We start from the raw sequence: 17,093 nt of genomic DNA on the forward strand, positions 1-17,093 counted from the left end.
ATGGGAAAACTACAATAGAGAAGAATCATAGGATGAAAATGCATTGGGTTTTAAAGGCTATTTTAAAATCCTTTGAAAAGAAGCTGTAGAGTAGGAGCTCATTGTGTGCAATGTTTATCCCCAAGTGTTAACTGCTTTTCAGACATTGAATATTGATGTTACAGGCATCTTTGGCCTGATGCCAGACAGCAATTTTTGTGTAACAGTCTCCATTATCTGGAGACCAACAACACAAAACAGGCACAGATACTTGAGGCTTATTAAAAATTGTTCTGTAAAGCGTAGCTATTAGTAAATATTTGTTTTTCTTGTGATTATATATCAAGGTTTATAGATTTAAGAATAAAGTAGTGCACTCTGAACAGACACCAGTGGTGATCACACAGTTATCCTCTGCAACAGGAGGAACCCAGCATGGCAGGATGACTTGAAGAGTTCAATCATATCCTAAATTCCTGCTTAGGACCACCTTTGAAATGATTGTGTGTTGTGGTGTTGTGAGGGTCCCCAGGATGAGGTGAGAGATGAGAATCTGACTCCAAGTTCTCAGAAGGCTCATGTATTATTTTATGATATTATATTAAAAGAAATTGTATACTAAAACTATACTAAAGAAAGAGAAATGAGACATCACAAGGCTAGACAAGAATGAATAATAAAAACCTGTGACTGACCAGAGTCCTGACACAGCTGGACTGGGGTTGGCCATTAATTAAAAACAATTTACAGAGAACCAATCAAAGATGCACCTGTTGGTAAGCAACCTCCAAACCACATTCCAAGCAATCAGATAATTATTGTTTACATTTCTTTTCTGAGGCTTCTCAGCTTCTTAAGAGGAAAATCCTGGTGAAGGGATTTTTCAGAAAATATCATGATGACAATTGTATATTTTAAATAATGACCTTTTTTTCATAAAAGAGTCAGTGACTGCACACGCACAAGCGTAAAAATGCACAGATTGTTTTTGAATGCCCACAACTCCCAGACTCTTTAGTTTTTCAAAAGTTCTGCATTCAAGCAATGTTTACAAAGGCGCGTTCTCTCAACATACAGAGAAACACAGTTGGGCTGGAACACTGAAACCTCCTGCTCTTACAATAAACCTGTGATGAGAAAATGCTGATTATTGTTTCAATTTGTATTTATTCCTATCATAAAATAGCTTTCTCTGTTCTGCACAGGCCGGCCGACCTGCAGCTGCGCCCTGGGATTTACGGGGCCGCGCTGCAACCAGAGCGTGTGCGAGCGCTTCTGCCAGAACGGGGGCACCTGCAGTGTCACTGCTGGCAACCAGCCCTTCTGTGCCTGCCTGCCCGAGTACACAGGAGACAGGTGCCAGTACTGTGAGTAATCTCCACAAATCATTCCATCTGGGTTCGTGGGAAGAGCTCCACGCATTGGAAGTTTAAAGCTCGCGTGGGCGATCGGGTTTTTTTTTCCGCCGTTGTTTTTTTTTCCCGCCGTTGTTTTTTTATGATGTTGTTCGTGCTGCTGAGGCAATGTCATCTGGTGTATTCAGGTGATCTTTGAGCAGATTTCTCCCTTTCTACAAGAGCTTTTTTAGGAATGATTTATTGGTATTTTCATGAATAAGCCGTAGAGTGGAGTGGTACAAGACAGATGACTCTGTCGGTAGCCATGAGAAAATTGTGTTAAAATCTTCTACTACAACTTGTCATGTGTTTTGTTAAGCTGGTAATGAATTGACAGAGTTGGTTAAAGAACCTTCTGGTGTCCCTAATCTTTGCAGACAAAAAAAGTCTTTTAAACTCTTCCTGTTACCTTTGTTTTTGATTTCTAACCCCAGCAAGCAGCACCTTGAGGATAGCTTTGAGTTTCCCAGTGTTTTCCTTCAGCTTGCTCAAAGATCATCCTGAGTATGGTTTCTGCCCCATCCTGGTGTTGGAATTGTAAAGGATTTCTGAATGTTAGTCTTGTTTAATTCTCAGGACTTAGGTTCTGTCTTTTGGATCTGATTCTCTCCCTGTTTTTTCATTCCACTGGCTCATCAGTCTCTTCTCATTGAGATAGTTTTCTGAAGGTTTCCATGCACTTAGAAAGGCTCTACTCACTTTCTGCAATGTCCTCTAATTTTTCACTTCTTTAACAGAGGAGTAAGAAAAGTAGATTATCACCTAGTAGGCATTTTGCTCTTACTTCATTTATATTTATTTCCTTGCCATGCTTTTGTTTTCTTTCATTATCTCTTTTCAGTAACTCAAGACATTTTAACGTAACCTTGAATTTCTTGATTTGGTCACTCATTTAAAACAGCAGTTTGTCTTCCCAATGTCTTTTCAAAAATGATGATTTACAAGCAACCTTCCTTAAGTTAGAACAAATTATTGTACTGAGATCTGAATGATGTTTTTTAATCATCTCCTTGTTTCTGCTCCTGCTTTTCTTTGACTGTAACATTCTAAAGGCAAGGACTGTCTTAGCCTTGGTAGGCTGTCATAGTGCTTGTCAGAGAGCATTAAATGTGAAAGCCATCATCTCCTCTATACCTTCAGTGAATTTGCTGAAGAAGGCTTGATTTAAGAAAAAGAGGGATGGGAAATTAGCTGTTATAAAGGTCTGGTTTAGAATTATCTGCAATATAAAAAAGTATTTAGTTTTAGAGAAAGGTCTGTCAGACAAGGAAAGGGATAGTGTATCTTTAATGGGATTTGTACTGGAGTAAACTGAATATATTTCCAGTTGGGAGACTATGAAATAAATTGAAACCTTTGAATGGAAAACCAGCAGTAATTGTGATTCTCTCCCCCTTGGTATTAAACAAACTGCATGAATCCACAAATAAGTATCTGCAAACACAATTGGGTATTTGAAAATAGTATAGCACATAAATCATGCACAGACAGACACACAGATTAAGGAAAAATATTTACTTGAGGCTTACCCAAAACCAAACAAATTGTTTCTAGTTGAATGCTTCTGCAAACATTTTTTTTTTTTTTCAAGAGAATTAATTTAAATGTAAATTCAGGAATTTAGGGGTACTTTTTAAACAGTGCTTATTATCAGATTTGGATTGTCTGGGAAACTGCCACGATACAGAGACTCAGAGACTTTATAAAATACAAAATAAAATTCACCTTTTGCTGGTTTAAAACTTAAGTCTTTTTGGGGGAAAAGAAAGTCATCCAATCTTTTAGAGTATTTTTTGCTGCCCAATAATTTTTGTGATATTATACCAGTCTACAGTTAATAATGAGTATACAAAGCCATATATTTTTTTTTCCTTTATTCACACATGTGAATGATGTTTTGCTTTATTAATTACCTTCACTTTGTATGCCAGTTGGAATACATTAACATGGCATTATTGCAAAGATTGGTTGCCTCCCAGACATCTTTTTCAGTCTGTCTTTGCTGTGGTTGAAGGTAGTTCATATGCAAAGGGTGACACATGAATGTGTCTAGGTATTTTACTCCTGCTCCCAAGCTTAAAATATTATTAGTAGGGTTTTATGGCAGGGAGAAGACATTTGCTTGCAGAATTACCAGCTTGCAAAGACCTCATTTTCCCCACACTCATGGCCTCCAATTACCCAATGCAGAGTTTCTCCTGTGATTAGTTCACAGAAGGGCTAATAACCTAAATGAGAGCTCCGTGTCAAGGCGCTGGCATGGCTGAAATAAATTTAAGTGACTGAATTTACATAGAATTCTACTAACACTGTGCATGTTATTAAACACACATAAATCTGATGTATTTGAATGTAGCTCCCTGTTTTAAATTCCAGAAAAAAGACACACAGAGTAGCTAAAGTTCATTTCATGTATCATTTAAGGCCCAAACTACCTTAAAAATAGGAAACATTTTCATGCAGTTACAGTGATTCAAAGTGAATATGGTGATCCCACAAGCTGTGACTTTCTCTGAAACTGAAATCCCTTTTTATAGGAGGAAAAAGAAATAATTTTGTGTGATTTCAACCCAAATGTAGCATAAACATTTTAGATACTGCAGATGACTATAGGTGTTTGTGGCTGCAATCAATCCTAACACCTAATAATTGTTTTGACATATGTCCTTCCTACTCCTACATATTTGTGGTTTTTTTTGGTTTTGGAGGTTTTTTTATCATAATGTACCTGCAAACATGTGCCCCTTGCACTGCACTTGCATAAAATCACTCTCAGTATTAGCTTTCAAACTGCAGTAGTTTTTGTTCCAAAAACAGGCCCCCTGCTGCAAATTGCCATTCCATACCTGGAGCTGGGGAACAAGAAACAATCAACAACTTCATTCAGTATTTTTTAAGCTACTCTTGTTGCTAATTCCTTAAGCAGCTGAGCCTACAGCCTGCACAGACAGTGGAGACATAAAATGAACATTCAAAGAGAAACAACTTCTCCAACAGCCACGCTCTGTCCCTCAGCAAAACTCTTCCAGCAGTACTCATTCCTTGGAGAGGAGGAAAAGCAGCACAGAGTAACATTGCCAAAATGTGTTTCTGGCTTTGAGATATCCTCACAAGTGTTGCCCAGAGAAGCTGTGGCTGCCCCATCCCTGGAAGTGTTCAGGGCCAGGTTGGATGGGGCTTGGAGCAGCCTGGGATAGTGGAAGGTGTCCCTGCCCATTAAGGAGCTTAAATGATGACTTTAAATTAAAAAACAAACCACGACATAAAGTTGTCACTACCACATAAATAAAAATTACCCACAATGTTAGGATGCCAGTATTTTGTGGCCCTTGGAAGCTTCTTCAGTTAGGCAATTTGATTTTTTGAAAGGGATGAAAACTGAGACAGTTACTGGTGGTTCTGAAGAGTCAAAGTATTCACTACTTGAAATCTCAGTCTTATGGGCATTTAAAGAGTTAAATACCATAATGGGGTTTTTCACACTCTGTGAAGCTTATGCTGTTTGTAGTACTTTGTAGAACTTATGGATTCTTAATATTATTAGAACTTCATGAAATTTTAATATGTGGATAAATGAAAATAAAACTTAATTATTTCAAAATATCGTTTCAATTTCAGTTTGGCATAATGATGTTAATGGTAATGTGAATGTATCAGAAGATTTTTATTCAGCCAACGTCCCATTAAATACATTAACATTGCTCTGCTTTTCTCAGCAGGAGTCTTTATATTATGTGGAATGATGCCATAAATGGTTAGACAACTAGAAAGGGGAAAAAAAACAAAAAACCTCTTATGAGTTTATACTTGCATTTCCCTTCCCAAGATTACATTGTTAATATATTATATATCTGTTTACGGGGTATTCGCGATTCCTGTGCTTGCCAGTGAGCCACCAGCTTCAGTTTCCATTTTGTTTTTATTGCAGTACCTTTCAAAACATGAAAGCAGGGTATTATTTATTTCTATAACACTCCCTAATGCCCGTTAGTGATTAGGCCCGGTGCTGTTCCAGATGTTTGCCACCACTACTGCGTGAACTCCGAGTCGTGCACGATTTCTGCCGACGGCCGCGTGGAGTGCGTCTGCCCCGCGCGCTTCGAGGGCCCCAAGTGCGAGGTGGACAAGTGCTCCCGCTGCCACGGGGGACACTGCATCACAAACAAGGACAGCAGTGACGTTCTGTGCAAGTGAGTGTGTGGGGGGACAGAGGTTTTGTCTCAATCCCACGTTTAACAGCGTTTTTTTTGCGTTGTCCTTGACATCTCTCGCGCCGTAGTTTGTCCTGGTGTGGTCGCGTCACATCAGTTCCTCTGTGTGGCTCCTGCCCGTACCAAACCCTCTGGCTCCTGGCTTTCCAAACCAACTTGTGGAGCACTCCTCACTGGAGGAAGCACAGTGAATGGCTTTTCACTTGGAAACACTGAAATTAATCAAGTTAGCAATGGAGTTCTAACTGTTGAAAGTTTTTCTTTGTTCTTCACTGTTGAAAATTCTGCTTTATCTGTGACAGTGACTGAAACACACTAAATACTGCTGGAGGCATAGGTAACATGTGCTGCTCTATTGCTGAGCGATTGTTTTGTATTATAATAATTTATTTTCATTAAAAGAAAGATTAAATATATATTGTGCAATAATCTATTGCCTGTGTTAGATTTTCAAACCAGAAACCTAGGATATTTTCAATCAGTAGATCTTAAAAGTATAAAATATAGTATTATATATAGTAATATAAGTATAAAATACTTATAATACTTATATATTAAAATACAGATTTTTACAATTAAATGCTCAGATTTTCTGAAATACTGATTACACTTTGCTTTTGCTTTTTTTTTTTTTTTTTTTTTTTGGACCATGGCAGTTGCACTAATGGAAAAATTGCCTCCACCTGTCAGCTGTGTGATGGCTACTGCTACAATGGTGGCACCTGTCAGCTGGACCCAGAGACAAATATACCTGTCTGTCTGTGAGTATCCTGCCTCCTGCAGATCATTACAATGCCTGTGTGACCACAAATAATACAATTATTATGCATGTTTCTGCATTTTTGGTCTCTCTAGGATGAATAATGTGCTGCTTGCAGTTTCAATGTACACTGTTTTCTAGCTGTTTGTGTAACCTCATACTTTGCATACCTTTTTGCAAAATGTGTGTTGAAAATTTAGAGCTAAGGGCTCCATTGTGAATGCATATAGATACAAAGATATATCTTTGGAGACTTACAGTAATTTTAGGTCTGTTCAGGCATTTTTTCCTGGAATGGAAACTCGGGATTGCCTGTTCTGCTTCTCAGAGGTGGATTAAGTCTGTTTTTCCTACAGAGATGGTCAGATTTGGAGGCAAAACCTCTCTCCTGATAGCTGGAGAATGGGAAAAATCATGTCAGTGTTATTTCCCTTATGGAGATATGCTCATGTATTTCATGTTTCTGCCCTAACCTTCCTGCTGCCCAGAGTACTGTGGCTGTTCTGGGGTGAGATTGTGCTCTCCCTCCTGTGTCATGGTCAAGAGAGTAATTCAGGGTGCTTTTCTTAAGCTCAGATATAAAAAGAAAAAGGAATTGGTATTTTGTAGCTTAGAAGTGAAATACTGTTGCAAGCAGAAAAGCTTACATTCTACTCCTTTCTTGAGAGCTATGGTGTATCTTCTTTTTCAGCTGCTCAATACAAAATACTGAAGTAGTGCTCAATATAAAATACTGAAGTAGTCACTGTAGCAAGAAATTAATTTCTGTCCTGCTCTCAGTTATTTTGAGCTACCTAGTATTTTTATTTATTTATTTATTTTTAATTTATTTCTATAAAATATTAGTTTCACAATGGTCTTCCACTTCTTCCACACAAACAACCTGGAGCTCAGAGCATCCTCCAGGCTGGAAGAGAGAGGTGTTGGAAGACAGAATTGAACATAAGTGTCTCATTCCCTGGGTGACATAAACAAATTGTTGCCCCAAGGGATCTGGCACCACAACTTTGTGAATAAAGACAAAGCCATTCCTTCATTTTGTTGATGCAGCTGATCTTGAAAGAGAGTTTTATTCAGACTCTCAAAGGAGTTTCATAAATGTCTAGATTTTGTTAGTCTGACCAGTGGAAGAGATGGGCCAAGGGCTCCTCCCTGTGAGACACTTCTGCTTGAGAAAAAGGACACACAATTGTAGTGGCACTACCACTGAAAAATTGTTGGTGTGTTTGCAGGTTCAGGGCTGAAGACAACATCATTTAGTTTTGCATGGTAGCCCTCATTCACTTGGAAATATTTTAAGTGCTTATTTTTATCTTTCATTATTATTTTTTCCCTAGATTTACCATTTTGCCTGTTATTTGTGCCTCCTTAAATGTTTTTAGTTGAGGACTAGAGACTGATAAATCCTGACAAAAGCAGAGTATCATAGCTGTGAAATGTAAGGCCCAAATATGCTGACTAAGCCTGGTGATTCATTTGCCTAAACACCTATTCTGGAAGCTTGTGACTTTTCATTATATATTTTTTCTTATAAATTTTTTATATTCTTTTTCAATTCACACGGAACACCATAGCATCTCAAGGAAAAAAAAAAAAAAAGTTTTGTGCTTTAATTTGTGTGTGGATTTACAATCCATAAATGCTGCAGCATACCCCAACACCACTAACGATGCCAAGAAAATGGTCATGACCATCAGTCAATAGAAATGTCCATCTGACAACAACACTCTGAGATCCCTTCAGGCAGCATAGACCTATTGTTTTAAAAACTGCTTGGTCATCACTCAAGAGCAAACTTTTCAGTGTTGTCAGATGGACCTTCCATGAAAAGAAAATGTTGGTTGTGTCTGCTGTGGGTGTGTGCCGTGTACGTGTGCGTGTCTTGCCGTCGTTGTGTGTGACGCGTTGAAGATCTGTCCAGCACGAGGCAGAATATTCATGTAGGTCTATTTTACTGAAATTCTGCAGATGCTCTGTGGGGTTTAAAAGTCAGCGCTGTGACCAGAAAGTGAACCCTTGTGATTACTACTGTCAGAATGAGGGAATTTGCACTTTAACCACGTTTAATGAACCGAGATGCAAGTAGGTTTAACCTTCCACTTAATGCTGCACATTCTGTGACATCATTCCAGGCCACGGTTCATTGGTTTGAGTCATGCACATTCACATGCATTTCACAATATATACTCAATCTGGGGGACCATTTCTATTATACACACTTACCCTTTGAGAGCTGCACTGATGAGTGTATTTAAAAATACATTTGGAGTGTGTGTATCATCAGAGGGAGAAATAAAAGGCTTTATTTTACTAAATAAATTGGAAAAAAATGAAAATGCCACTTTGGCTCTACTGCTCATGTTTTGAGATATTTTACCAAGTTAATCCTACGTAGCATAAAGTTAGTGAACAGTGATATTGCACATGTTCTGTAGTCTGACTTCCTATTTCTTCTCTGAACAGGGCAAGGAACAGAACAGCTATTTAGGTGCTACTTCAGGAATGAAGCTTTTATTTTTAAGTCTTGTTAATTTTATAGAAATAATGCTGTAAAAGAGAAATTTTTAAACAAAAGTATATGAGCCACATCATAACATTGACTCCTCTGGTTAAAAAAGAAAATTACATTTGTACTCTCTACTTCTCTAAAGGATTTTAGGTCTGTTTCTTAAAGAGAAAATTTTAATCTTCATCAGGAAAGAAACAACCTTAGTCTTTGAAAATCCTGTAAGGCAGATGTACAGAGAGACAAAACACCTGTCAGATGAACAAGCTTCACTCAGTGGTTGTGATGCAAAAGTCAGTAGTGAAATCATGAACCAAAGACCTAGACTTGGGAGAAAATGTGAAATTCACACAGATTTAAACTTCTCTTAGTGAAAAGTTTATGGAAACACTGAATGCTGAGGGGATGTGATGTGGGTGTCTGGTAGCTAGCAAAGACAGTGACCCCTTAGGGTAAATAATCTAATTTTTTTAAAACATGGTCTCAGTTGCTTTTTGTTCTCATGCAATGAAACTCTCTGGCTTGAGGTACCATCAATCAGTTGGAAACAAGATTAATGCCCTAACCACCACTTCTTAGAGTTGGAAGAGCTTGGAGTGGTCAGCAGTGCGTGGGCCAGGGGTGCTTGGAACTTTTTGTATCTCCATGGATCAGCTTGTGTTTTCAGAATCATTCAGTAAGAACATACTGCTGCCTGTAAAGTCACATACTGAATGTTCCTTTCCTGCTTTTTCTCTCAAATGCTCCATAAGCCATTTGTCCACAGGTCAATGTTTTTCTAAACCAGCCGCTAACTGGGGAGTGGGTGATTTTTAGAAGAAATAGGAGAGGCCTGGGTTTATTGTCATTCAGCAGGAACTCTGCTCTCCCTCACAGTCAGCATCAGTTGAAAATGCAAACTTTACACATAATCATGCCCTTATTATCATTCAGTAAAGACAGTAGAGAGTAAGCTTTAGCTGTTCCAAAGGGCAATCCTAAAGCCATAATTAGAGAGCAACTCTAAGCCTGTAAGAATAGACCCTCCTTTCAACAGCCTGCACTGCTAGCACACATTTTTATTTTATCTTCCTGTCTCAAGGTGTCTTTTTAATGTTGAATGCACTAAATGACCTAAATATCAGTTGCACTCTGGAAGGAGGAGTTGTGGTTTTCACCTAACCATTTTAGGAATGAATTAAGGCCTTACTCTGGCTTCATATAAGCCAGCAAAAAAAAGAAGGTTTTATGAAGGTTATTGCCAGTTTCAGTGAAAGCTCTGTCATGGTTTCAAATATGCAGAATGTGCTGTGATTTCTCTTTGGACTCCTGTGCAATCTAGAATATTAATTCTTCACTTTATTTTTAGGTATGTGATGATTAACATTCCCCCTCCCCCCCACATTATTGTTCTTGCTGAGATACAGAGGTTATGAGAGAATTTCAGAATGTTAGGATTTGGGGTAATGACCTTTTCTGAAAAATGTTCCACTTAAGGTGTCTTAAAATAGCAAAATCTTCTGTGTAGGTACTGCCATCCCAGTATTCCCAGACTGCATTTTCAAGGATCTCTTTAGTACTGCTCACTAATGGGTGGGGTCTGTGTGATGTGCATAACAGGAGAAGCATGTGAGATATGCCTGAATTGCACCAGTAAATTCACAAATCACCTGGTAAAAAAAGGAATGATCAGATCAGATTCATATGAGAAATAATCAGGAAATGTTTTTTCTGTGTCTTTCACAAACTGTTCATTCCATCTGTTCTGTCTTTAAATAAATACCTTTATTTATGTCTCTGTTTCCTTCTCACTAATTACCCACCTGTATATTCATTCCTGCAAGAGAAGCAGGGTTTGGAGAGAGATTACACCTTGTATGATACCAGTGAAGAGAACTGGAAAGAATTCAAACTTTCAAGTACTGAAGAGTGGCTCTGGTTGTTGAATGGGCAGAATTTCATTACAGAATCTTTAGCACAGAATATTGCTCTCTCTCAGCTTTGTTTCTTTTATCCTTTCATCATAACTCTATGTTGTTAAAACTCCATTTTTTTTTTGGTATTACTATTGTTATTTGTACCTGCACATGGATGTGTTCTATTATTATTATCTGAAAATAAATGTGATCAAATCATAACCCCTTACACAACCCCCTTAGGCATTCTAGAAATATAAAAACCAGAAGACAAAGTACAGCATTGCATTAGTTGCCTGTGGCTGGGTGTGCTAGCTGTTCAGAGGGATCCAAGTGTGTTGTATTTCAATATTAGAACAAACATCAGTTCCTCTGTAGTGAAGAACAAGTCATCCTGGGGAGTTAATGAGAAGGCACAGACCATGCAGGAGCTTGGAGGAAAGCCTGAATTTGGTAACAGAGGAAACTGCAAAGTGAAGGGTGGAGAAAGAATCTCTAAGTTCATTTCTAAATGGAGAATTTTGGTCAAGTAACAGGTTAAGGACCATGAACAACTGGGGAGAGAACAAGGTGTGGAATTACTTAAAACAGATAACAAAGTTATCACCTGGAAGTGCAGATATGGATAAATGAGGAAAAGCAGCTCCTGCAGGAGTGAAACAAGCAGGAGAGATGATCTTACAGAATCCTAGGATGCTTTTGGTTGGAAGGGACCTTAAAGGTCCCTTAAACAAGGGACCTTGTTCCCACCCCCTGCCACTGGCAGGGACACCTTCCTCTGGAACAGGCTGCTCAGAGCCCCACCCAGCCTGGCCTGGACATTCCAGGGATGGGACAGCCACAGCTTTTCTGGGAAACCTGGTCCAGTGTTGCCAGGTTGTTTCCAGCTTTATACCCAGGAGGCTGGAGAGAGACACTGGGTGAGGGGAGGGTTTGGGGATGAGCACCTGTGTGTGGGGTGGGATTTAGATTTTATTCCAGAACTCAGGAATAAAAGAGTGCATTCCTCTTTATGGAGGAGCTCCCCTGCAGCTCAAGTGCCTGTGATGCTGTGCCTTCCTCAAGACATTCCTTTCCTGTTGAAAAATCTTCCCATATGAACAGTTTTTATTTAAGTGCACATGCAGCTGTGCAGGTTTATCATAAATAAACTCATCACTAAACCAAATTTCTGCTCAAAAAAGGGTATATCCGTGGTCCAGTTGTGGACAAATAAGGGACCACAGCCTGCAGTCTCTGGCATTTTCTGGAGGCTGAGTAGAAAAAGCCTCTGTGGTGTAGAACAGGAAAAGCCTGGCTAAGAGAAGACCCTGGTAACCCTGAGAGGCAGCACAAACCAGGAAATTTTACCAAGTATCCTGCAATAAATGCTTTCCATATGATTTCCTGGGGTATATTTAATGAGGTCCCCAATTGCAAATGCAACAGGAATGTCACAGCATTCTGCCAGTCCTTTGAGAGCTTTCTTTTTCAACTAAAAATATCTTTGTTATAAATGTCTCAAAACTGAATTTAATCCGCAGGTTGTACCTCTGTATGATAAAAGATCTTTTATCCACTTTGTACCACAAACTAGTAGTGGTCCAAGAAGCAAATGAAAACAGGTGTTTGAAGGGTGGTTGTCAGAGGAGGAAATGTTAAGACCTTGGAAAAGAGGAATATGTATCTTTTTCATGGAGCATTTACTAACCAGGCTGTAATGCAGATATCCTTTCTCCATGAGTTTAAAATTGTTCAAATACAACTTGTATAATATTTGCTGCTGTATATCACTGCTTGGGAAAAAAAACAAGATTGGGTTTTTATCTACCTACTTACCCAGTCATCTTTTCTCTTTAGTTTTACCATTTCAACCTCTTTTCATTTTGTTTTCCTGTAATTTCAGCTACAATTGTAGTCACCTGGACATGCTTTTATTTATTTTTCTGTTACTATTTTTAGTATTTGTAAAGCTTCTGTACTGTGCACATATTGCTAATTGCATGGTGGTCAATGACTCTCAGTTTCTTCTTTTTCTTACCTTGGGATGAGTGGGGCTGAGTTGCACATGGAAGTTTTTCCTTTACAGTGAACATCATGCAGCTGTGAATAATCATTTGTACATAGTAACCTCATGCCCAAATTAAAATCCATTTTTAAAAGCATTTTTTTTTAAAATGTATATTTTGACTAAATTTCAGGGATTTTTTGGTGTTACTGAAAAGGAATTTTTTTATTGTTTTGCCTGCTTTTGAATAATGTAATTTTCCTATTCTGAATGTATTGGATTGCAAGGTAATTTGTATTTCATTTTCAGGTGACAAGTGTAAATTTTGTATCCCTTAACTTCTACATTATTTTCCTTTAATGATGTTGAGGGATGCCCATTAGACAAAACTACTAAAATGTGGTTTCTTCATGTATGAAATGATCATGGAAAAGTTGCTACTTGAAAATAATGGAACCCTACAATAGAGGGGAAGCTGCAGAATGTGCAATTATTGATCAGTCCTGGGGTGGGACTTTTGGTCTTTGTTATGAAAGTCTTTATTTTAGAGAGTTAATCAGTGGATTTAACTCTAATATGTATGAACACATTAACTCCCTGTATGAACAATGCATGTCTGCACAAGTAAATTTATTATAAGGAATAGTTTAATTATTTGGTTTAGCATAAGGTTTTTATCATCCTCTGGCATCCTACAGAGTTTTTGGGAAAAAGGGAATTTTGACTTCTCTCTTTCATTGCAATTTAATCTAGATAGTAAATAACTATAATCCAGATGTTCTCTTACAGTTTTAATATTAATGATAAGACAAGTTCCATTGAAATTTTCATGTTAAGTGTTCTTAAAATAGTGAGGCTAGATACTTTCATTGGGATGTTTTAGTATATATTGCTATATAATGACCAAAAGGAAAGGCAAATTTAAAAAAATTACTCTGTATAATGAAGAAATATATTTTATAGCTAAGAAGCATTTCAGTTCCCCTTCCACCTTTGTTTTGTAAGAACTGTTCCACAGATTCTGTTACACCTCTAAACCAATCTTTCAATGTTGCTGTCATTTTTGGATCTGCACTGGTATATTTGGTTGGAAAACAGTTGTCTACAAAAGCACTTTTAACTGCATGTTATGCATTCTGCATTATATTTTTTATGACAATGCCTGTGGGACAAAGAAGGAGAAAAAATGAGAAACAAACTTTTTTAAAAATTGCACATTGCCACCAAATTAGCTCTTTTTTTACTATTTTTTTCTATTTAATCAATCATTTCATAGTCAAATGGTCAAGTACCTGTGTAATGGAGTTTAGAGAGTTGGGTCACACTGACCTGTAAAGCTTATACAGAAGTAGAGGAAAGGGACATTTTCTGTCATGAACAGACTGTAATAACAGCATGATTGGAAATGTAAACATCTCCAGTCTAAACATTCGTCACTCCAAGTGCAACACCTTCATAACCTCAACTGAAAGGTCTTTAAAAGTCTCTCTTTGCAATGCTATTTCTTTAAAATAGATAATTCCCATGGCAGAGGAATTCGGTACCTCAGAGGCACTTCCCAAGCACTCATCTCTTTATAAATGTGGAACTGAATTGTCACAGAGAGAGCTGCAGCAGTTTTATCAATGACCTTGGCAGCAGAACGTGTGCAACCTTTATATTTTACTTTTATTCACTCTCAGTATTCCTTTGGGAAACCCCTGTGGTACTGGTGCTCCTTGATCTTTCTCTGGTTCTGCTGGAGATTTGCACCTGAGATGTTCTCTGCAGCACCTTGCACCCCACAGCTGACTCCAGCCTGTCCTTCACTGTCAGCTTCCCCCTCTGTATTTCTCTGGGAGTGACTCAAATCTGGCATTTCCACCGTTCTTTCTCCTGAGTCTGTGATGATGTGAGCATCTCTGATGAAGCAAAGTGGCTTCATGTGGCTCTGCTTCATTAATGCCTTTTGGTTTGCTCAGTCTGCAAATGTCCTGTGTGACCATGCAGCCCCTGAAAGTGGCACAGAGCAGCTCCTGGTACCAAAGAGTTTGGGAAAGGACAAACCACTGCACATCCAACTCAACCAGGAGGCAGTTCCCATGCCAGGAACTGAGCTGTCTGAATTTAAATGCCCTGACACAAGAAAATTCTGTTATTAAGAGCAGTTTCTCTCTCAGAGAACTAAAACTGGTGAAGATCTGCTCATTCCCCGTGTTCCTGCATGAAGAGTTGTCCATGTCCCAAGCCCACCATAATCCATGTGCCTGCTCATGGCTGATTTTCTGTGTCAAATCCCCTTGCAGAAAACATCCCTTTCCCCTGGGCTTTATTCCTTTTTCTCCTCTGCCTGCCCAAGTCAAGCCTGTAGTGCCTTGCTGGACCATCCAAGGGCAGTCATTTCACCTCAAAGTGCAGAAGGAAATGAAAGAGCTTCAGTCTCTTTAAAGTTTATAGGAGAAAGCAAGCATTTGGAAAAAAATATTAAAATAGAGTGGCAACTAACAATGTTTTTATGAGACTTCTATCAAATGCCTCAGGTGTTTCAATATTGCTGATTTTTTGCAATTAGAATGACAAGATAGGTAAAGAACTTTTAATATGTTTGCCTTATTTTTTTCCTCTGTTTATTGCATATCTAGCTGTAGGATTTTTTTCTTCCCCAGCTGTTTTGATACCATGTCTGCTATAAGGTTTTGAAAAATGTAATTGTACATTATCCAATTTTCTCATGAGTTTGTACTTGAATGCTTCATGGTGATCCTTTTGCTAGTCTCCCTGTCATATTTTTTCTAAACTGTTTTTATGACAGATTTATCATAATGATTTATATACAGTAGAAGCTTTTGAAACATTTAATATAAGAATTTAGTTGCAAAGTTAGATATGTCTAACTTGAAAATATTTTTTTCCCTTCAATAGTGGAGTATTAAATGCAAATTGCCTGTCATCACAAGTTTTAATTACATGAGCTGAATCCTGAGCAGGAATGATGCAAAATATCAGGAAGAAATATAAAGACTTTGTTTCATGTTTGTCATGTGCCAACAGCTTGGAGCTGAGTAGAATATTCTAAGTGTAAAGATTTATAGGGTTTCTCTACGAGAATGGAGACACTTATTTTGCAGCTGTATGTTGAAAATTTATATTTTTAAAAAGCAAATTCCTTGAACAGTATGTTAGTAAGGTAAGCTGTCAGTGCAAGCATTTTTATCTTACATAATTGCTAAAAGAAGAGATCTGGAAAGAAAAAGGAACAGATGCATCTTTTGAAAGATTAAAGTTGTGTTCCCTGTGACTTGCAGTGTGCTGCAGTGATGGTGAGCAGGTGGAAAAGTCACTTGGGTTCAGTGATAGAATAGATCATTGTGAGGCATGTGTGCAATTAGGAATTGGGGGTTCTTTGCAGTGAGGAAACCTAAGTGGGTATTTGCCATATTTATTTAAGTAAACAGACTTATTTCAATGAACATGAAGAACTTCTAAATTATAATGCAATTTAGCTAGTGTGTGACAATATATGAATCAACTAGCAATAATAATCAATATATTTTAAAAAATCAATAGTGCTTCTAAACACCCTCTGTAGAGCTTAAGCACTTTCATAGTGTATCCTACAAAAAATTAAATTAACTTTCCAAAAGGACCTCAAGCTTAATATGAAACCCAGTAAAGAGATTTATCTGAAAGTCAGGTTGTGCTGGAATAGGTTGAGGAGCAAGGAGAGAAAGGAGCCAGTCTTCTGCAGTGATCTGAAGTCAGAAGAGAGCCCAAAGCATCACCAGCACAGCTGCCCAGGGCCCCTCTCTGAGAATGGCATTGCTTTTGTCTAGAATATTTGGTGTCTTTCCAAAACTTCTTTTATTATAGAGCAACATCAGTTGTTAAGCACAACCAGCTCTAAACTTTGCAGTTTATTAAATCCTTAGGAAGGCATCAGACAGCAGCAGTTCCTGGAACTGTGTGAGGGTAACGCTCTATTGCACCTCCCTAAAGATAACTGATGTTGAAATTCATAAATAATTCAGAAAGACTTAGAAAAAACATGATTCATTGCACAATATGCAACAGGGACAGATGAAAAGTGACTCCTTCCTGCCGTTTCCACAAGGAGACTTTGAGGGTCTGTAGTAAACTTAATCATATTTACAGCAGCTTGAATAAGCAATTGAATTTCATTCAGGTGTTTGTTTCTGGTTTTGATGGATTTGCTGAGTCTGCTTCCACGGACTCCTCGTGTTTCCTTGTGTGCCTGGAGAGTGTTCTGAATCCCAACTGAAGAACTATTTGCATATTGATATTCACCCAAGGAAATTATAGCAGAATAGCTGTGAATAATCCAAGCACTTGGCTCCTGGAACACATACCTGAATATAAAT

At 38.1% G+C, this 17,093-nt stretch overlaps 1 protein-coding gene across 1 annotated transcript in view; it reads left to right on the forward strand.

Annotated features, from left to right (window-relative positions):
- The window catches only part of LRP1B (LDL receptor related protein 1B), a 474,765-nt gene that overhangs the window by 446,922 nt on the left and 10,750 nt on the right, over window positions 1-17,093 (forward strand). The window contains exons 84-86 of the mRNA XM_050976996.1: window positions 1,185-1,346; window positions 5,392-5,566; window positions 6,244-6,348. Coding sequence (XP_050832953.1) covers window positions 1,185-1,346; window positions 5,392-5,566; window positions 6,244-6,348 — 442 coding nt within the window. The remainder of the gene's footprint in view (window positions 1-1,184; window positions 1,347-5,391; window positions 5,567-6,243; window positions 6,349-17,093) is intronic.

Source organism: Serinus canaria, chromosome 7 (assembly GCF_022539315.1).
Source record: "Serinus canaria isolate serCan28SL12 chromosome 7, serCan2020, whole genome shotgun sequence".
NCBI classification, from domain to species: Eukaryota; Metazoa; Chordata; class Aves; order Passeriformes; family Fringillidae; genus Serinus; species Serinus canaria.